The sequence below is a fragment of the Corvus cornix genome, chromosome 4, assembly GCF_000738735.6.
Source record: "Corvus cornix cornix isolate S_Up_H32 chromosome 4, ASM73873v5, whole genome shotgun sequence".
Classification (NCBI taxonomy): Eukaryota; Metazoa; Chordata; class Aves; order Passeriformes; family Corvidae; genus Corvus; species Corvus cornix.
The window spans coordinates 15,632,253-15,650,056 of NC_046334.1; the positions used below are offsets into that span (position 1 = coordinate 15,632,253).

General features: G+C 41.2%; 1 protein-coding gene across 6 annotated transcripts in view; it reads right to left on the reverse strand.

Annotated features, from left to right (window-relative positions):
* Positions 1–17,804, reverse strand: part of PTPN13 (protein tyrosine phosphatase non-receptor type 13) — a 113,421-nt gene that overhangs the window by 15,114 nt on the left and 80,503 nt on the right. For 5 of the 6 annotated variants that reach the window (XM_039550574.1, XM_039550573.1, XM_039550575.1 and 2 more), the window contains 15 exons: positions 15,610–16,033; positions 15,345–15,442; positions 13,477–13,533; positions 11,676–11,768; positions 10,288–10,395; positions 9,445–9,576; positions 8,729–9,195; positions 7,629–7,772; positions 5,733–5,826; positions 4,866–4,951; positions 4,170–4,332; positions 3,075–3,289; positions 2,895–2,993; positions 865–1,226; positions 493–667 (listed from right to left, as the gene is read on the reverse strand). In XM_039550574.1, coding sequence (XP_039406508.1) covers positions 493–667; positions 865–1,226; positions 2,895–2,993; positions 3,075–3,289; positions 4,170–4,332; positions 4,866–4,951; positions 5,733–5,826; positions 7,629–7,772; positions 8,729–9,195; positions 9,445–9,576; positions 10,288–10,395; positions 11,676–11,768; positions 13,477–13,533; positions 15,345–15,442; positions 15,610–16,033 — 2,717 coding nt within the window. The remainder of the gene's footprint in view (positions 1–492; positions 668–864; positions 1,227–2,894; positions 2,994–3,074; positions 3,290–4,169; positions 4,333–4,865; positions 4,952–5,732; positions 5,827–7,628; positions 7,773–8,728; positions 9,196–9,444; positions 9,577–10,287; positions 10,396–11,675; positions 11,769–13,476; positions 13,534–15,344; positions 15,443–15,609; positions 16,034–17,804) is intronic. The other variant, XM_039550572.1, reaches the window with a different exon arrangement.

The window sequence follows — 17,804 nt, forward strand, 5'->3', positions numbered from 1 at the left end:
CAAAGAACAGGGTCTTCTGATGCCCTTCATGCCTCAATTTATTCTCTGACCTCTGAACAACCCCCTAAAACTAAAAGATAGAAGCAAGATATCTGCCATTTAAGGTTCCTCTGCGTACATGGTTTAGAGGTAGTTAAATATTTATAATACCAAGGTTTCCAGGATGAAATGACCCATGAAATGGACATATACACATCCACCTATGTACACATGGATGCCTTCACATTCACAGATGGAAATGCATCAATTCTTCAAGAGTCCACACCGAAATTGCCTGCAGACATTGGTATGAGCAGCTGCAATTAACTGATTACAAATGGCACTTGTATGTACCATTTACAAGGCACACACCCAGATTAGTGCAAGTATAACCTACAACTATCCCATTTGTAAATCACTGTGCCTAACTTCTATCCAGTCACTCCCAAAATCATGGCTAAAACAACCACAGCAGGACATTTATGCTCCTGAAAGACAGAAACAGTGTATTACTGGCTCGTATTCTTCAGCATTTTTTTCCAGCTGGGTGAGTAATGAATCTATTTCTCCCAGTTGTGAAGTCAGCTCAGAGACAGGAGTAGCATAACAGTCATTTATTAAAATGGACGTGGTAACATCAGGTACAGTTCTACAGGTTGGGATCACTGGCAAATCCAAAGGCAGATCACTACAGATAAAGCAGAAAACAAAGAAAAACAGGGATAAGTGCAATGTGTCTGTCACTCATAAATTAATATATGAGCCAAGACTGACTTTATGCAGATCTAAAAAGCAAACAAAAAAAAGTATTTCTATGAATAGGTCCAATAAACTACTCTCTTCAACATTTCTGCAGTATGATGAGGATCATTATCAGCAGCATACCTGTCCTCAAGCTCTGCCTTGCCGGGAGCCTCTTGATCAGGATACAGGATGGTGCGAACAGCATCCTTCTGACCAGGGTGTGCCTCATACTGACTCTGTGCTTGTGCCTCAGCTTCCCCTGAGCTCTGGTACAGTGCAGAACTCCAGCCAAGGCCCACCTGCGCTGCTGAGTCCATCACCTCCTCATCACCACTTCTGCTGCTGTCACTGTAGCTGTCTCTTCTGGAGGGAGACTTCAGCCTTTTCTTGCTCAGATCAGTAGTTTCATTTTCATCTGAGCTGTCACCTTGTTCTCCATTTGATGGACCAGAGACTTCTCTGCTGACCTCTGGAAAAACTTGCTGGGGTGAATGGATGGGAGTCTGCAAGAGAAAAAGCATTTAATTCATCATAATCAAGTTCTGATGACAAAAGAAAGTTTCGAAGACTGCATAAAATTACCAAAATCAAGGAGTCAGTGGCCACTGACTGAACTGTGTAAACATATCATAGCACAGTTTCAAAACGTTCAATGCAACTTGGGCAAGACAAAGTGTGCAAAACTTTCAAACATATGCTGCTAATAACCTTTAAAGTCATCTAAGGAAAACAAAAATACTTTTGCCTTTAGCTTCACAAAACCTACTGACAGATGCTTTTAAGCTACGCCCAGCAGTCTTCTATACAATCCCTTCTAACCAGAAGCTGAGGCTCAGAGAGCTCCTGAAGTCAAATCGATCTCACAGGAGGCAAACAGAGAAGCTCTCAACCAAAAAGCAACAATAACAGACTACAAAAACTAAGATATTTTACACCAAATGGCGACTGTTAACCAAGTTATTGACTCCCACAAGAACGAATAACAATTTTGCCAATTGTCACACATTCCCAAGAATTATGCCAGCCAGCAGACAGAAAAAGTTTTAAAGCTTCATTTATGCTTTTATAGCCAGATTCTTGTGTACATGAACACATCAATCTGTGATAATGTTATAAAGAAAATTTTGACTTTCCTCTTCTTTTAATACATGCACTGTTTTATTAAAGTTCCTGTTAAAGTTCTATGAAGCTCTACTAAATTTCCTGTTATTCCACATTACAAACAGGTCTGTTACAGGAGTAGTTATTTGTATTATTAGTTTGCTCAGTTGCTTATCTCTTACTCCAATCCTAACTTCACTTAAATGTGTATTTGTACATTTAAACTTCTCTCATCAGACTTGAATGATCTTACTGTTTGAAAATAATGTTAAAGTAACTCAGAATCACAGAATCATAGAGTATCCTGAGATGGAAGGGACCCACAAGGATCATCCAAGCCCTGCACAGCACAGCCTCAGGAATCACACTTTGTGCCTGAGAGCCTTGTCCAAACACTTCTTGAACTCTGGCAGGCTTAGTGCTGTGATGAATTCCCTGGGGAACTTAAATTGAAGACCTGTCTCCATTAGTTTTACACTTTCCTGTATTACGAAGAGCCTAATTTTCAGGCTATTTGTCTTCTACACTCTCTTTTGCTGAAACACATTTCATTTCCACTTCTTCAAGCATCCTAAAATGGCCTTCTGTTCTTTCAATTCATTTACTGGAGCATTTTGAAAATATTCTTTGGGACACCTCTAGTTTCCAGGAGGTAAATAGGACAACCTTTTCCCTGCTTTTACATGCATCAACACCAGACAAATTGGTGTTTTGCAGAATATCCTTCACAGAATCACAGAAATATCCAATTTCTACTTGATATCAACTTCAAAACATTGGGCTGCAAAGAAATCTCCACCTCAGACACACTGTATTAAACCAATTTCTCACGTCTTAGGTCACAAAATGGAGGAAAAAAAAAAATCTTCAAGCCATGCATTCCTTTAACATTGCCACAAAATGGTTAGTGCACTCCTAAGGGATTTATTCCAAGAACCTCATTTCTATGAGCCCTCTCCCCATTTTTCCATCTGCATCTTGCATTTAACTAACCCACCAACCCACCAGAGTGAATGAATGAACCTCAAATAGCAAATAACCTTCAAAAAGTCACATGCCATACACCTTACCAGCAATGAAGGATCGATGTCTGGCAGTATTCCAGATGGCGGCCGGCAAAGGAGAAGAGAAACCTCTGGAGACGTTCCCCTCAGAGCAGAGATGACTTCCTATGGCCACAGAGGGATTCACTGTCAGATGCAGACTTGCAGGACTACCACAGTATGAGCTTCACTACTATAGGTACAAACCTGCTGGGACAAACCCTTCAGCGATGCCCCGTTCACTTTCAGAATGACGTCCCCGATCTCTATTTGCCCACTTTCTGCAGCTGGCTGCCCAGGGAAGAGCTTCTTCACCCTCACAATAGTTGATCCCAGCTGCTCCGGGGTAAGGTTATCTTCACGGCAGAAACTGAACCCAAGGCCCGAGCTGTTCTTCAAGAGCTTTACCTCAAATGTGTTGTCTGCAAATGAAACATTAAATCATTATTTCCTACAGTGCACTGGCCGTGAACAGAGTGTTTGGTGCTCTTATCCCAGACATGACAATGTGCAATCTCCCCCTCACATGATTCTTTCACTGTGTTGAACAGAAGCGTTACCTAAAAGACCCCTCCAGGTTAAAGAGGACAAAAAGCTATCACAACTTCCCAGTCTGCTTGCTTGGCCTGACAACATCAATATGCAGAAAGGCATATTGTCTCCAAAGGACTATTCCCTAGGAAGTCCATTAAGGAGCCTTTTAAAGCACAGGGTGACCATTCCAGCCACTGATCAGGCATTAGTGAGAGCAGCAACTGGAGTTCCTGGCAGACAGGATAGGTCCTATGCAAGAAGACCCAAAGTCTGTATCTGCAGTGGTTCTGCCATCTGGGCAGGCGTCCCTTCACTTGCACAAGTCACCAGCAAGAGAGGATGAATTATGTCAATCTCTAGTCAGGGGCACAAATCTTTCTCTATTCAACTAGCTCTTGATGTCTTCCCTCATCCAGACAGGAACTGCAGGACCCACAGAACCTCTCATTTATATATAACTATCTTAATTCCCCTTGGCACCCCTTAGCAGCACCCCCTTTACTCCAACCTTGCTACACCCTTGGCATGTAAGGCTGGTGAAATTGGAAACAACAGTGAGAGAGCAAACACTTAATAGCAGTTCAACAAAGTAACCAAGATGTGAAAGGAAATCTTAAACACAACAGCACAAAAAGAAAGAGACTGCATTATGTGCAAGGGCTTAGTAGAGATTCTTACCCGCTCCATTCCCATCCTAAGAAGTGAAGAAAATATTATGGAACTGAAGGATGCTTTGACAGTTAAGACAATTGCTCTACATGACCTGACCTGCAGTGACAAAGCTGTAATCTTTGGCATTTGTAGATTCTGTTGCTGGCTTCTCCTGCTGCTCACACTGCCCCACCTGGTTTGGGAGCGTGCACTGTGGTGTCACTGGAGCATGAGCCTTGGCCCCTGAAAGCTGACCTTTTTCCAACAGCAGGTGCACCACCTAAAGAGGTGAAATGTTCCCCAGTTAACTGGCAACAGCCACAGAGATAGCACAGTCTAGAGTACATGCTTCCTTCTAATTTCTCAGGGTAAACACTTTTACAGCAGCAAATGTTACAGACACTCCCCATCCCATATATATCCTCCAATTATTCCGTATTTTTAAGGGTTGTTAAATGACAACCTCCAAAATACAAAACTGGCCTTGCAAGATACTTGCCAATAGAGTAAGAAAGGGTTTTCTTCCAATAAAGTTGTGAGGGTGTTAAGAGGTGTCAAAGACAGTGTCATTTGCACATTTGTACAGGGGATTAAAAATATTTTATAAAGTGAACACAAGTAGTAGTCCTCAGCAGTTCTCAATGTGTACACTCACTGGCTATTTTCAGGTGTGCCAGGAAGCCAAGGAGTCTAAGAAAACACACCTAACCACAACAACACTGGGGAGAATTCCAGTCTTGAAGTTCCTTTACCTCTTTTCACTCATGGAGAACTGGTTTACCACAGACAGGAGTAGAAGCAGCAGCCACTCACCTGGCCAGTGTTTCTCAGTGTTTCAACAGCTTGCTTATGGGTAGCTCCTTCCAAACTAATCCCATTGACAGAGAGCACACGGTCACCTACATTAATAATTCAAGAAGAAGTAGGCAGAGCATCACCTATAAAACATCTGTGGTGCACAGAAACCTTCAAGTCTGAGCTATCAAGGACAGTTATTTATGGAAATTCTCCCTCCCCTTCATGCTCTGAGTCAAGAAGAGAACTTTGCAAATATATTATATGGTTCAAATCAGAGGTCTTTTCCAATCTAATGATTCTGTGGGATAATCCCATGTCAAAACTAGTGTTAACCACCAGAATGACAGTCTGCCACAAAGCTCAGACTCTTTATTTAGAATAAGTCTTAGTCCACAGTGGGAATGCTCACTTTAGTGAAGAATGTGGCCTGGCTTACGAATACGAAGAGCCATAACAATTACAGCATTTTCTGTATTGAGTTGCCAGGCATGCCAAGCAAGAAGGCCACAAATAATACAAAGCCGTGTCTCTCTGTGCCTGGAACAGGGAAGCATTCTCCCTTAACATAGGCTGCTTTAGAGAACAAAAATCCCACAGCCTATCTCCTATTTTTCCTCTCCACAGCCTCAGCATTCCTAGTTCTGCAGTTGTTCTACATCAGTTTTTTAATCTTCACCTGCAGAATTAGCTATCAAGGCAATATTTAAAATGACAACTGCAACAGCTTGGAAAAACAGCTCTTCTTCCCAGTGAAAAAGGTACAAGGACATGAGGCAAACAGAGTGCTAGCTCCAAGCCACAGGATATTCTCAAGTCCACCACAGACAGTCCTCTGCCCTTTTTTCACATTAAGAGTCCCCACTAAAAGAATGGAAATACTACCTTTTTCTATTCTGCCATCTGCTTCAGCTGCTCCCTTGGGAATAATCGCTTTCACATAAATACCACCATGCCTTATGCTAGTATTTACACCACCCTAAATAGAGAGTAAAAATAGGATTGTTAGTCTTTTTGCAGTTAGAATACTTAGTAATTAAACACAGCATCACACAAGGAAAACTCTACTGAGGAAGCATTTGGGCTACTGGCATGTAGAAAACCCAGACAAACTATCAAAACCAAAATGTTACATCAAGCATGTTCTGTGCAGTCATGCAATTTGCTATGAATGAAGTTGGGGTGGGAAGATTGTAAAAACACAATGCATCACAATGCAAATGCACAAAACACAAATAAATGTCCTTCAGCAGAAGCATGTCTGCATTTTGTCAGACTTTAGATGCTTGCATGCACACCAAAGCTCACAGATGTGCAAGAGCACAGCATGCCAAAGCAGGAGATGCACACCCATGCAGTGTCCTACTCCAACACAACTTCTCTGATGTAACAGGAAATTAAGGAGTGCTGCTTTCACTCAGCTCAGACAAGTTTGAAGGTCTAAGCTGTAAAAAACTGCTCAAGCTGAACTGACATTGTTTCTGGAGGGCCTTGGTCTTTCTGCTTATTGCAGCGGGGGTAGGACTAGGTGATCTTTAAACGTCCCTTCCACCCTAAACCATTGTGTGATTCTGGCTCACTGTGCTCCACAGACTTGGAGGGAAGAGGAAGAGCAACAGTGTGCTAATGTTCACTCCCAAAGCACCCAGGACTACATGCGAAAACTTAACCCACAGTTAATTGCACGCCTCTCCTCATCACCACTGCACAGGAAAACAATGTGGGGGCAGAATGGAGGGTGGAAAAGCGAAGGTCAGTGAAGACGCCACTTGGTCACCCCTTAAGGGAAATCTCTGCATTGGCTGGCATCTTCTAACATCTCTACAAAGCCAATGCATGCACACAGCAGGCCTGATGCTACTCAGTGACCAACTCCTGCTCAGCCTCTCTTCCTCCAACTGTCTCAAGCAATGGAACATGACTTGGAATAGCCTGGGATGCCAAAATAACAGAATTTCATTATGCTCCTCTTACACTCCTAGCCATACATATGCAAACAGTGATAGGCTTGCAAATTGTTCCTCCACTGAAAATAGCTGAATATTACAATACATTAAAATGTATTTTTTAATACAAGGAGAGAAGCAGTGGAACATGTGTGCATCTCAATTGTAAATTATTCTCTTCTTCCCTGAAGTGCCACTCTGCAGTATGACAGGCCCTAAACATAAAGCTACCTTCAAAATCTTATAGCCTTATATATACATATATAAAATTTTATATATATTATAAAATCTTATAGAAATCAGTCTTAAAAAACATATTTTGTCTCATATTGCAAGAAAGCAGCGTCAGCCAGGTCCCATTTGGGTTTATGCAGTTTTTTTGGTTTCTGCCTTTTCTCCAGCAGAGGGAGAACCCTGAACATGGTGAATGTGATTGAGCGTGCACAGATACTCAAAAATAACACTGCTGCTTCCACTGCCTGCTGTGCCAGTCTGGGAGGGTTCTCTCTTCCTTCCTTGCAAATTTGCCACAGGATTAGGTAGCAAGGGACAAAGACCATCTTGCCTTTTGTAGTCACAAAGTAGCATCTGTGATAAGAGTCTATTAGGACTTTGGGGCTCCAACCATAAAACAAAAAACAAGAATTACTTAAAAGGGCAGATGACAAGAAACGGGATATAAATTACTAGGACTACTTTTCAGCTTTGGTAAGATTAATCGTACATCAATAAATCTATATAATTAAAAGTGTTTCCAGAAAATATTTTGCTTCCTTGTAATTTAGCAATTTAATGGGTTGCTGGGAGTAGAGAAAAAGAGAAAACATCTAAAAACCTTGTCAAACAGTACCGTGACACTTATTCCCAAGCCGTTATCTTTTTTTGCTAGTTCAACCTCAAAGATATCTCCAGGTTTAAGAAATGTTGCAGAAACCTTTTTAGAATTCACTTTGTTTGCTGTATTCCATGAGGAAGAATCCTTTATTTACAAAAAAAAAAAAAAAGAGAGAGAGAAAGAAAAAGAAACAAACAAAACAAAAAGAGACAATGATTTGCCTTTAGAACGGATGTTCACAGGTAAGACCCTAAAGGGTGGGGTTTTGAGTCAGACACAGCCAGAAGGAGTCCACCTGGCAAAGTACCAATTAGTAAGACTCAAGGCTCACTGCTTCAACTCTTCCATTCCTGCCATTGAACAGGTTTAGCACAGAAATATGCTTGGCCTTTAGCAGCCAAGTCTTTATTGGCAAAGTGAGTGGGTTCCAGAACACTGAAACTGCAGTACTTCAGTATTACAGCAGCCTAGAGTCTGTTGGATTAATTAGCATGAGCTGCCACAATTTAATTGAATAACCTCCATCAGCTGAACAGAGAAATCACTGCAAGCTGGAAATAAATTTGTAGTACTTGTGATTGTGCACTTTTGGAAAGGTGAAGCAGCAAGCTGTGTCTGCTCAAGAGCGTGACTCACTGCTGAACTTTAATGCACAAGAGCAGTTTTTCATGGATTAGATCAATCCCAGAAGACAATGAGCTCTGCTGCTACCCACTCCAGATGTATCACTCCTACTTTCCTCTATCTGCCAAGTGAATAAACTTACCTCTAGGGGTGCTCACTAGATTATGAGCATATTGGGCAAACACACAGAACTGAAAGGTGGTTTCCGACAGCCTCAGCAAGTACACTATAGGCTCATCTCAAAGCACCATCTGCCTCTAGTAAGACACATCCTGTGACATTGGAAAGCTGCAAAGTTGATTCAAGCTACAGAAGTGATTTTCCCCGTTTATTTTGAACAAATCACCATGCTATTGGAAATCAGCTACTAGCATTAGCTGCAGGCTAGGCTAGGCTCTCTTTCCTCACACCCAGAGACAGCTATTTCAATACCACTATCCCACTGATGGGAAATATTCATATGAAATCCACTATGCCTTTTTAGCTGGCTGCTGCTCCTGACTGCCAGAGTAAGTTGCTTCATCCATGTCAGAATCCCCTCGGTCAGAATATTCCAGAGGCTCCACTACTCCAGGCCTTTTATTTTTCGCTCGAGTACTGTCCGATGAGGATCTTCTCTTCTCGATCACTTTGGAGCCCCCAGCCTGGGAATCACTGTACTGCTGGGCATCCTGCTGGGCTCTCCCACTTGGACGTTTGCCAAAGAACCCGGCTGGCTGGCTCTGGGACAGGCTGGCGCTCTCGGTCCTGGAATCCTGGGAGCTCATGCTGCCATCCCGCTTGCCTCCCGACAATCCAGACAGGCTTCCCGAAACAGGCCTCTGGTGACCACGGGACCGGTTGTGTTCTTCTGAAGAGGACTCTGCCTCGTTGTCCTGCACTGAAGAGGGCCTCCTCAAGTAACCCCTGGCTCCATTACTGATATGAGCAGTGTTAGATGATGCTGAAAACCAGGAGACAAGACAGCCATCAGCAGCTGGCAACACCTTATCTGCAGCACGACACCCTTTTCTCAGCTTACAGCCGAGTAAGTTTTTACCCGTCTGGACATTCCACAGAAAACTCTCTGTTCACACTGCACCTGGTGTGCCCTCACCAAAGGTCACCCTAACACATCTCTTCATTGTCTCTGAACCCAATTCCAAGCCCACGCTAGCTGGGGTTGCTTACAGGAGCGACTGCAGTTCCCTACCTTTGGACAGCTTGTCCTTGGGCTGCGAGATCACAAGCGTAACGTCCTCGGGAGCACTGTCCAGGATTTCCAACGCTGCATGGTGGCTGACGCCTTCCAAACTCGTGCTGTTTATGGATATGAGGCGGTGTCCTGCACAAAAGGGGTTGTTCAGATACAGCCTAACATCTACATTTTTACCCATCAGTGACAACACGGAGTACAGGTCTGACAACCTGTACACAATGCATGGGTTAAAAATTACTAAACTTCAAGTGATGCTGGAACAGGCAGCTCTAATCCTGAACAACAACAACAACAAAAAAAGCCAACCCAAACTAACCAGACCACAAGAACTGGTTATGAATACTTCCTCTTTTTAAACCTGCCAAATCTTTCCATAGATTTCTACCTTCTCTTATGCTGTAAAAAAACCAGATGAAAAAGCAGAAACCAGAAGTTAAGTGAGCAATATGCAGTTCAGTTCAAGACAGAGACTAAAACGAGAAGGAAAAAAACCCACATTTTTCTCCTCCTCCCCCACTACAGTTATGGTTATAGTATACGGTTCCACTTCACTTTTTTCAAAAATCAAAATATGGATACTGAGTTTTAAAAAATTTAAATTACAATGCATCTGCAAGACAGACAACAGAAAATAAAGCCCTTATTTTTATATGTGACTTCAATTTTCTGCTACTTCAAGCTTTATCATTTTTACTTTGATTTGAGTGACTGTTGTTTTTGTATAGTTTAACAAAGAAGTATCACTAGTTCTCAGAAATTATCTGGAAGGTAACTGAAGGTCATCATTGTAAGGAACTGTGATACCCAGAGGCACAGATGGAATTTTACACTATTCACCTGGTTTTAGAGTTCCTTCCAAATCAGCTGGCCCTCCAGGAATAACTGAATGAATAAAAATTCCCAGATCAAGTTTCCCTGTCTTCTCTCCACCGACTATTTGAAAGCCTAAGAAGAAAAGGCCCAAAGCACACAAAAATGTCAGTGATCGCTGTGCAACTTAACACAGTACAAGTGCACATTTTAGAACAAACAAAAACTTAGTCATTCTAATAAATATAAAGTAAAAAAACTCAGACACCTCAAATTTAAGTCCACATGGAAACAAACAGCATTGATTAAACTTTTTTGTATACTCTTGTTTTAAGCAATTAATTTAGACTGTCTGCCTGTTCAGGACACTCCAGCAAAGGCTACAGAAGGTAACTCTGGCAAGAGAAACACACACAAACAGGTGACATGAAATGTGCATTTCCTGAGCAGATAAAATTTGTTTTCTATCACATAAAAATTTCTGGTTTTCTCCATTGTTCCATGTTTCACCTAGATGTCTGACCCTGGTCTTAAGATCTGAGTTTTACATCTCCCTGTTTTATTTTGAGGCTTCTAATCTATTTCTGTTCATTCTACAAGGTAAACCTGGGACGAATGTTCCAGATGAGATATCAGGTCTTCTCTATTCTAGCTAAAACAGCAAAGTACCACAAATTGCATGGGGAAGAAAGAGGAGAAATAGTACATTTCTTTTAATTTTTTTTCCTTTTTGCTCAAGTTGTACATTACTGTGCAGTGTAAAGACTAAGTATTACTGTCTTGTAGGCTTTTTTGCCCCTCTCAAATTTACACTACAGTCTGATTTTGAATGACAGAACAATGTCCTTACGGAGACCCTAGAGAACCTTCCTAAAGCACAATACTGACACCAAATTTTTCATTACTCATACGGGGAAAAATTATGTGGGTTTATGAAAAAAAAAAATCAGTGATAGAGGAAGGAATGTAATGCAAATATCTCATCTCCCAGGCTCCTTAAACATCAAATCAGTGTTCCATCTGATATTACAGGAGTAAGAAGAACACTCCACAATTAGCTCATAATGCCTTTATTGTGTCTTTTTTTTTAAAAAAAAGCATTCATTTAAAGCATTTTAAGCTGTGAGGTTCCACAGAGACAAAATTCTATACTGAGCACAGAGACAAACTTTAAAGGCCAACTTCTAGGATGACTAGTTCACAATATAAATATTATCCTACATTTACAATACGGAAAAACTGAAAACCAGACTTGCTTAACATCGCAGAAAGTGTAACTTAAATGCCTTCAAAATACAGCTACTGCCTGCACTGCTTTACTCAGTCCTACAATAAATGCTTAAATATAGACCAGAAAATTTTATTTTGTTTTTGGCCTAGAAATACATGACAACAGCAATTTTAAAGCCACTTACCTAAGCCAAACTTTTCATCCTTTTTCAAGTTCACCAAAGTGATCTCTCTCTCTGGCGTGGCAACTCTGTTCTGTGTTGTTTGAAGAGAGTCAGCTGTAAAGCCAACATTTCATGATCAGAAATTACCTCAACACTTCCCTTCAGGTTTACTTTAAAGTTCTTTTCCATTAAAAAAAATGACTTCTCTGATAACTTGACAAGCTGTTTTGATCTAGTGGGTCCAGCTTTCATCTTCTAAGCCATGGCCAAAGACAGAAAAAAACCTCCACCACCCTTCTAACCCACTTCCATCTTTCGCAGTTGCAAATCTTTTATTCCTCCTAAGAAAAGCAGTTAGCACAGTCTCGTGGAGTGACAACATAATTGAGTCCTAGAATCTTCAACTTCATTAGTCTCAGTTCAGGAAAGTATTTAGATCTGTGTTTATATGCTCTGTTCATAGGTAGGGAGGATGCAAACACATTGGTAAAATTGAAACTGAGGGTCATTACATGAAGTTACTGAAAGGTTACTGAACTCAGTGAGTTCTCTTAATGGTGTCTCTTCATTAAAAACCAACCAAAATGAGAAACATCTACTAAAACCTCTCTTGCTTAAATTGACTTCCCCATTTGCAACTCCCAGAGAACTGCTGATTCTCTTCTAAAACCTGACCATCCTCACAATAGAACTCTGTGACTCCTGAGGCTTCCCATCAGGCTGAAGCAGACCCAGGCACTTCAGAAACCCAAGGAGAATAATTTGGTGAAGAAAAAACCAAAACCACAAACAAACACCAACAAAAAAACCCCACCCCACAAGCAAACAAAACAAAATACAAACAAAGAAACAAAAAAAGCCCAGTCTCCTGAGAAACTTCAGGAAACACCAACATACTGCAAGTCTGAACTCATGGACTTGTTTCCTAGAGAAGATATTCATATCCTGGAGTGCCTGGGATACTTTTGCCCTAAGTGGAACAGGCAATTCCAGAGCTGCAGAAACCTACTAAGCTCTACACACTGGTACAAGGAGAGAAGAAGTGATGCAGGAGGGTGCAGCAGACTGAACATCACCCAGAAAAGGAGTTTTTTCTCCCACAAAACCACATCAAGCCTAAAGAACGAAAGAACTAAAAAGATAACACAGAACCAGTAACCTCCTAAGTAAGGGAAATGAGCTTTCAAGAGCATGATCTGGTAGGTAAGAGCACCCTTCCAGTCCCAAACTAAACAGACACTATTCATATTCGAAAAATATTACACACAGATGTCTAAACCTCGCCCAAGAAGCAATCCAAAATAAATATCAGGGGTTGCATTTAGGAAAAGGTCCTATCCAGCTAACTGGCAGAGGCACTTAAGAATACTGAAGACACAGGACTGGCAGAACAGTGAAGTATTTGCAAGTGACTGTAGATACTAAAAAGCTAGGAGCAGAGGAATTTTCCAGCTGCTGCACAATTTTGTGAAGTTTTTCCTTTCTCATACGGCTAGCTGAGAAACAGTGAAGAAGGTTTTGTAAACTAATTCTCTGTCTCTGCACCTGGGGTTTGTTTTCCAGTCTTGCTTTGGTATATTGGAAAAAATATTTTGAATGGGTGTTAGAGAACCTCAGCCAATCCTTCTAAGGGGTGGTTGGTCAAAGGACCAATGACCTCCTACCACTCTTGTGGACCACGTTACATAAACTGGTTTATAATTAATTCAATTGAGCTATTCTCCTTGGACTTGTGTCGTGATTCTTGCCGTTTCTCGGTACAGCAGCGACGAGTGACAAACTGACTGAATTAATTCTATAGACAGATTACTTATCAACTTACCACTCTCTTTTAATGCTGCTGATGACAGATGATTTTCTGAAGTATTCATGCTAACACCTGTGACATGAACGAAAATATTAGACACTCATCAAATTTTTTTAAATATAGAAGTTACCAAGAATTATTTCAGACTTTACACAGTTCACATGAGCTCATTCACAATATCAAACTACTTCTTTAAAAAATGAATAAACATAAAACTAGCTTTGTATTAGCAAATCCAAATTACTCATGTGCTCTGGTTGTAGTTAAAGGTTCAGATAGATGGTAGCTCATGCAAAGGCAATGAATTAAAGGAAGGACAGAGGTTTGGCCTTTATGACCACGCTTAACTTCAGATAAAAGCAATGGATCTTAAGCAATGAAGTCAAAGACTAAATTTTCTATCAATATTGGATGAATATTGATTCATCTGAATCTAATCTGAACCTAAAAAACCAACACAACAGTACTCTTGTAAGATTTTGTAAAGGAACAAATAAGCTGCTGCAGTAACAAGCAATTTGAACTATTTCTATTTAAAATCGTTTGCATATAGAATCACATTTTCTTTGAAATTATCACAGCCAAGCAAATATGGCCCTACTTTAAAGAGGATAAAATAATAAATGCACTAATATATGAGAGTAAAAGAGGGAAGATAATTCCAGCTTCTTAGGAAAGCAATCCTGGCCTTCTCCAAACCTACGACCCCTAAAGTTTCATCTGATGTGTTTCACCACCCAAAGTCCCTCAGCATGGGCAGTGTGATCCAGCAGGACTTTCTGACATGTAGCTAAGATCCTCACCAGAACTGCTGCCCAGAAGATTATGGGTAAGCACATGACCATATTAATTGTAAAACTAAAAGCACAGGGTAAATGGCTGCCACCAGTCACTACAGAACCTGCACGCCTCATCTCACTCTCCAGCATTTATGCTCTCAGTACTGAAAACGCATCATTCCCAAGTCTGTCCTGGTTTCAAGTGCACTGGGGGCAGACGTGGGATGTCACATTCTGCTTTTTTTTGGTTTGTTTATACTGACCCCCATCCCCAGAAAGCTAACCATCCTTCACTTTTTCTGATGTTCTGTAATTACAGTAAAGCCAACAAGCAAGCAAAGGCTACAAACATTTCAGTCATTATAGTTTCTGTTGTTATAACAGGGAGCCTTCAAGAACCAGAAACTGGTTACACACAGATATTAAAAATTCATGTTCAATAACCCAACGTTAGTTTAAATCTATTTAGCTGCTCTGAATCTTTTTTTTTAAAAGTATAGTAAGACTACTTGTGTGCACTCCAATCCTTGCCAAGAAAATGGAGTAAGTACATCTGGCTTACCTCACTACAAAAGTGTTTTTGTGAAACACCCAGTGTACTGCAAAAAAAATTTAACTAACTTATTATATCTGAACAAAAAACCCCCGAACAAATAAAAGAAATAAAGCCTCCAAAGTGTGGAGTTACTACTCAGAGGCACTAGCCAACAACAGCTTATGCCAAACAGTCATTTCCAAAAAATCACTCCCTACATCCTTTCCATAGAAAACACAAAAAAAGTTCAGCATTCACAAACAGACTGAGAAGACTAGCAAATTATTAAAAGATCCATACAACCAAATGGCACTCTGAAGTGACAACCTGGAAGATGTTTTCTGCAACAGCTTTTACTTTACACCCCTGTGCACAGACTGGTGCTTACCAATGGAGGATCTTTTGGATTCACTGCAATAATGGCCTGGATTGCTTTAACATGTGATACTCTGCTCCCACTTTGAAATCAGAATGTTACCATCAGTTAATAAATATATCAAAGCATTACACCCAAAGCAATTTTAGAGGTTAGTTAGTAAATACAGTAATATTATTTTTTGCATGCTGACCTACAACATAGGCTTGACCGGTATCTTCAATGGATGATGAGTCTGATTCATTTTTCTTTCTTTCAGGGCTTCTACTTAAACCTGCATGAGATTTTGAACTTAAAGGGGAGAAGGAGAGAAGGGGAACCAGACAGAGGGAAAAGGAAGTTGGGAGAGGGAAGGATCAATGTAATAAAATAATGGCATGAATAATAAATCAAAACTGATGCAAAATGTACATTGACTGTACACAAAGATACTGCAGGGTGGTCAGAGAGACTCTTACTTGCTCGGTTTTAATGCTCCTGCTGCTGATCCATTATCAAATTTTGGCATTTGCTGAAAGACCCTGCCCATTATATCTTCTATTTTTTTGGGGGAAGAGTCCAAAGTAGTAATAACATTTTTCCTTGGGGGGTAAACAGAGATGTGACTCTGACTCAGATCGTGAAACGACTTGCTCATAACTCTGGGTCTTTCCTCCCACGGAGTCTTCTCGTTCTTGTCCCTTGTAGAGCCAGGAAGTGGCTGGAAGAGCGAGAGCTCAGAGCAGGACAGTCTCTTGAGGATCTCTGCTTGGACAGACAGGGGTCGAACAGCAAGTCTGTTCAGAGTGCTGCTGGCCAGGCTGCCAGTACTGATGGCTCGGCCCATGTTGAAGCCTTTGACAGAGTCCGCGTGAAGGTTCAGGCTCCTAAATGAAGCCCTTTCTGTGGAAATTTAAAAAAAATCAAACCAAAACCCAAACAACTGAAGTTATTCAGTAGAGCTATTGTGACCACCTTGTGTAAAGCATGCTTTTTAAACAACCAACTCACACAAAATGTATTTTCTCAAGATGCTTAGCAGTATGTAGCATCAACAGAGACATACAAACACCCACCACGGAGTTTGCTCAGGAAGCAGAGTTTGGAGTTCATGACACTACACTAAGCCAGAGTCCAAAAACACAGAATAGCAGAATATTTATCCTCTTACTAGCATGAAGACTCATATTCCCCATCAGGGTGCTGTACCTTATATGCAGGCACATCATCTCTTTCTGCAAAACAAGTAATATCCTCAAGCCAAGTGACCTGGAAGACTACACTTCCTTTAATCTGCTCATAAAAGCCTTTTCCAGGGTTTGAAAAAATAGGGCTCCCCCATCTCCACACTATCAGATCCTACCAAACTTCCATTCATCCACTGCATTTCTTTGTTTTGCATGAGCCCCTCCACATTTACAGTACACCTGCAAGGCCATGAGGGCGGGGCAGCATCTCTGCCTGGTTACAGAGCACCAGTCCACTCAGGTGCACTTAAGGACGTCCCCTGCCACAAACATCCTAGCACGAAACAGAAAGTGTTGACTGGGGCTTGCCAGACTTTTTGACTCATTAGCAAGGATTCCCTTAAGCAGCGGCAAGAAAGAGGTTTTGGACTGTAATTAAATCACTGTCAGCTGAGTTGTGGGAACTGTCTGGGTGGCTGTTCTTAGCTGAAAGCAAATTCATCATACATCTTAGCCTAAACCCCTCTTAATTCAGAGCAAAGCTGAGCAGGGCTCCTTCCTATTATCCTAACTGCCTCCTAAGGCTAGCACTTAAGTTCCTGTGGCTTGGCTTTCACACAGGAACTTGATAAGCTGTGGCGACTTGTTGGCTGGTTAGAGATTTTAAAGGAAATCAGGCCACCTGAACCCTTCATAAATTTCACTGATGTCCTGGAGTCAGTTCACAGGGAAGTCTCAGGAAAAGCAATCCTCAACTGCATATATATTTCTGATTTAGGCTTAACCCGTGCTTTTTTTAACCCTACACACATGTAGGAAACAAGCTGCTTTAGAAAGCTGCACTGTAACTCAAAGGGAAAACACTATTTTTTGGTACACATCACCCATGAGGTTTAATGCTAAATACTGTGGCATTTAGGAGAGAGTGTATTTGGCAAATGCAGCCTCAGTCCTGCCATTCCAAAAGATCCTCCTTCCTCCAGTACCCAGGGCAGGAATTAACTGCCACAGTAACTCAAGCTTTCTCTGTAATAGGCATACAGATTGTGAAGATGTAGTTGTGGAAGGTATGTTTTTCTGTTCTTTCATAAGGTGAATTAGTATACAACTACCACTTCCTTGTCCACACCAAACACCTCCTCTAGCCACAGCCACTAGACTAGATAAGCTACAGTAGAATGATTTTGCCCAATCAGACCAGAAATCCACAAATCCCAGTCTCCTGACTCTGACAGAAGGCATCAGTGACACCTGCTCTTGCTGTGTTCCCATCCTGGGAAAGAGTACCCTAATAAAACATGCTGAGATGTTCTCTTGACATTGTATTTACCCTCTGAGAACATCAAACAGAATTTCTATGGATTTCAGATGAATACTTTCACATCATTATCTATATAGACATCAGTTTTTTCAAACCTTCTGCCAATCCTGTAACTGAAAATTCTCATGTGCTCAAAATTCATCCTCCATAAGGTTGACTTAACCCT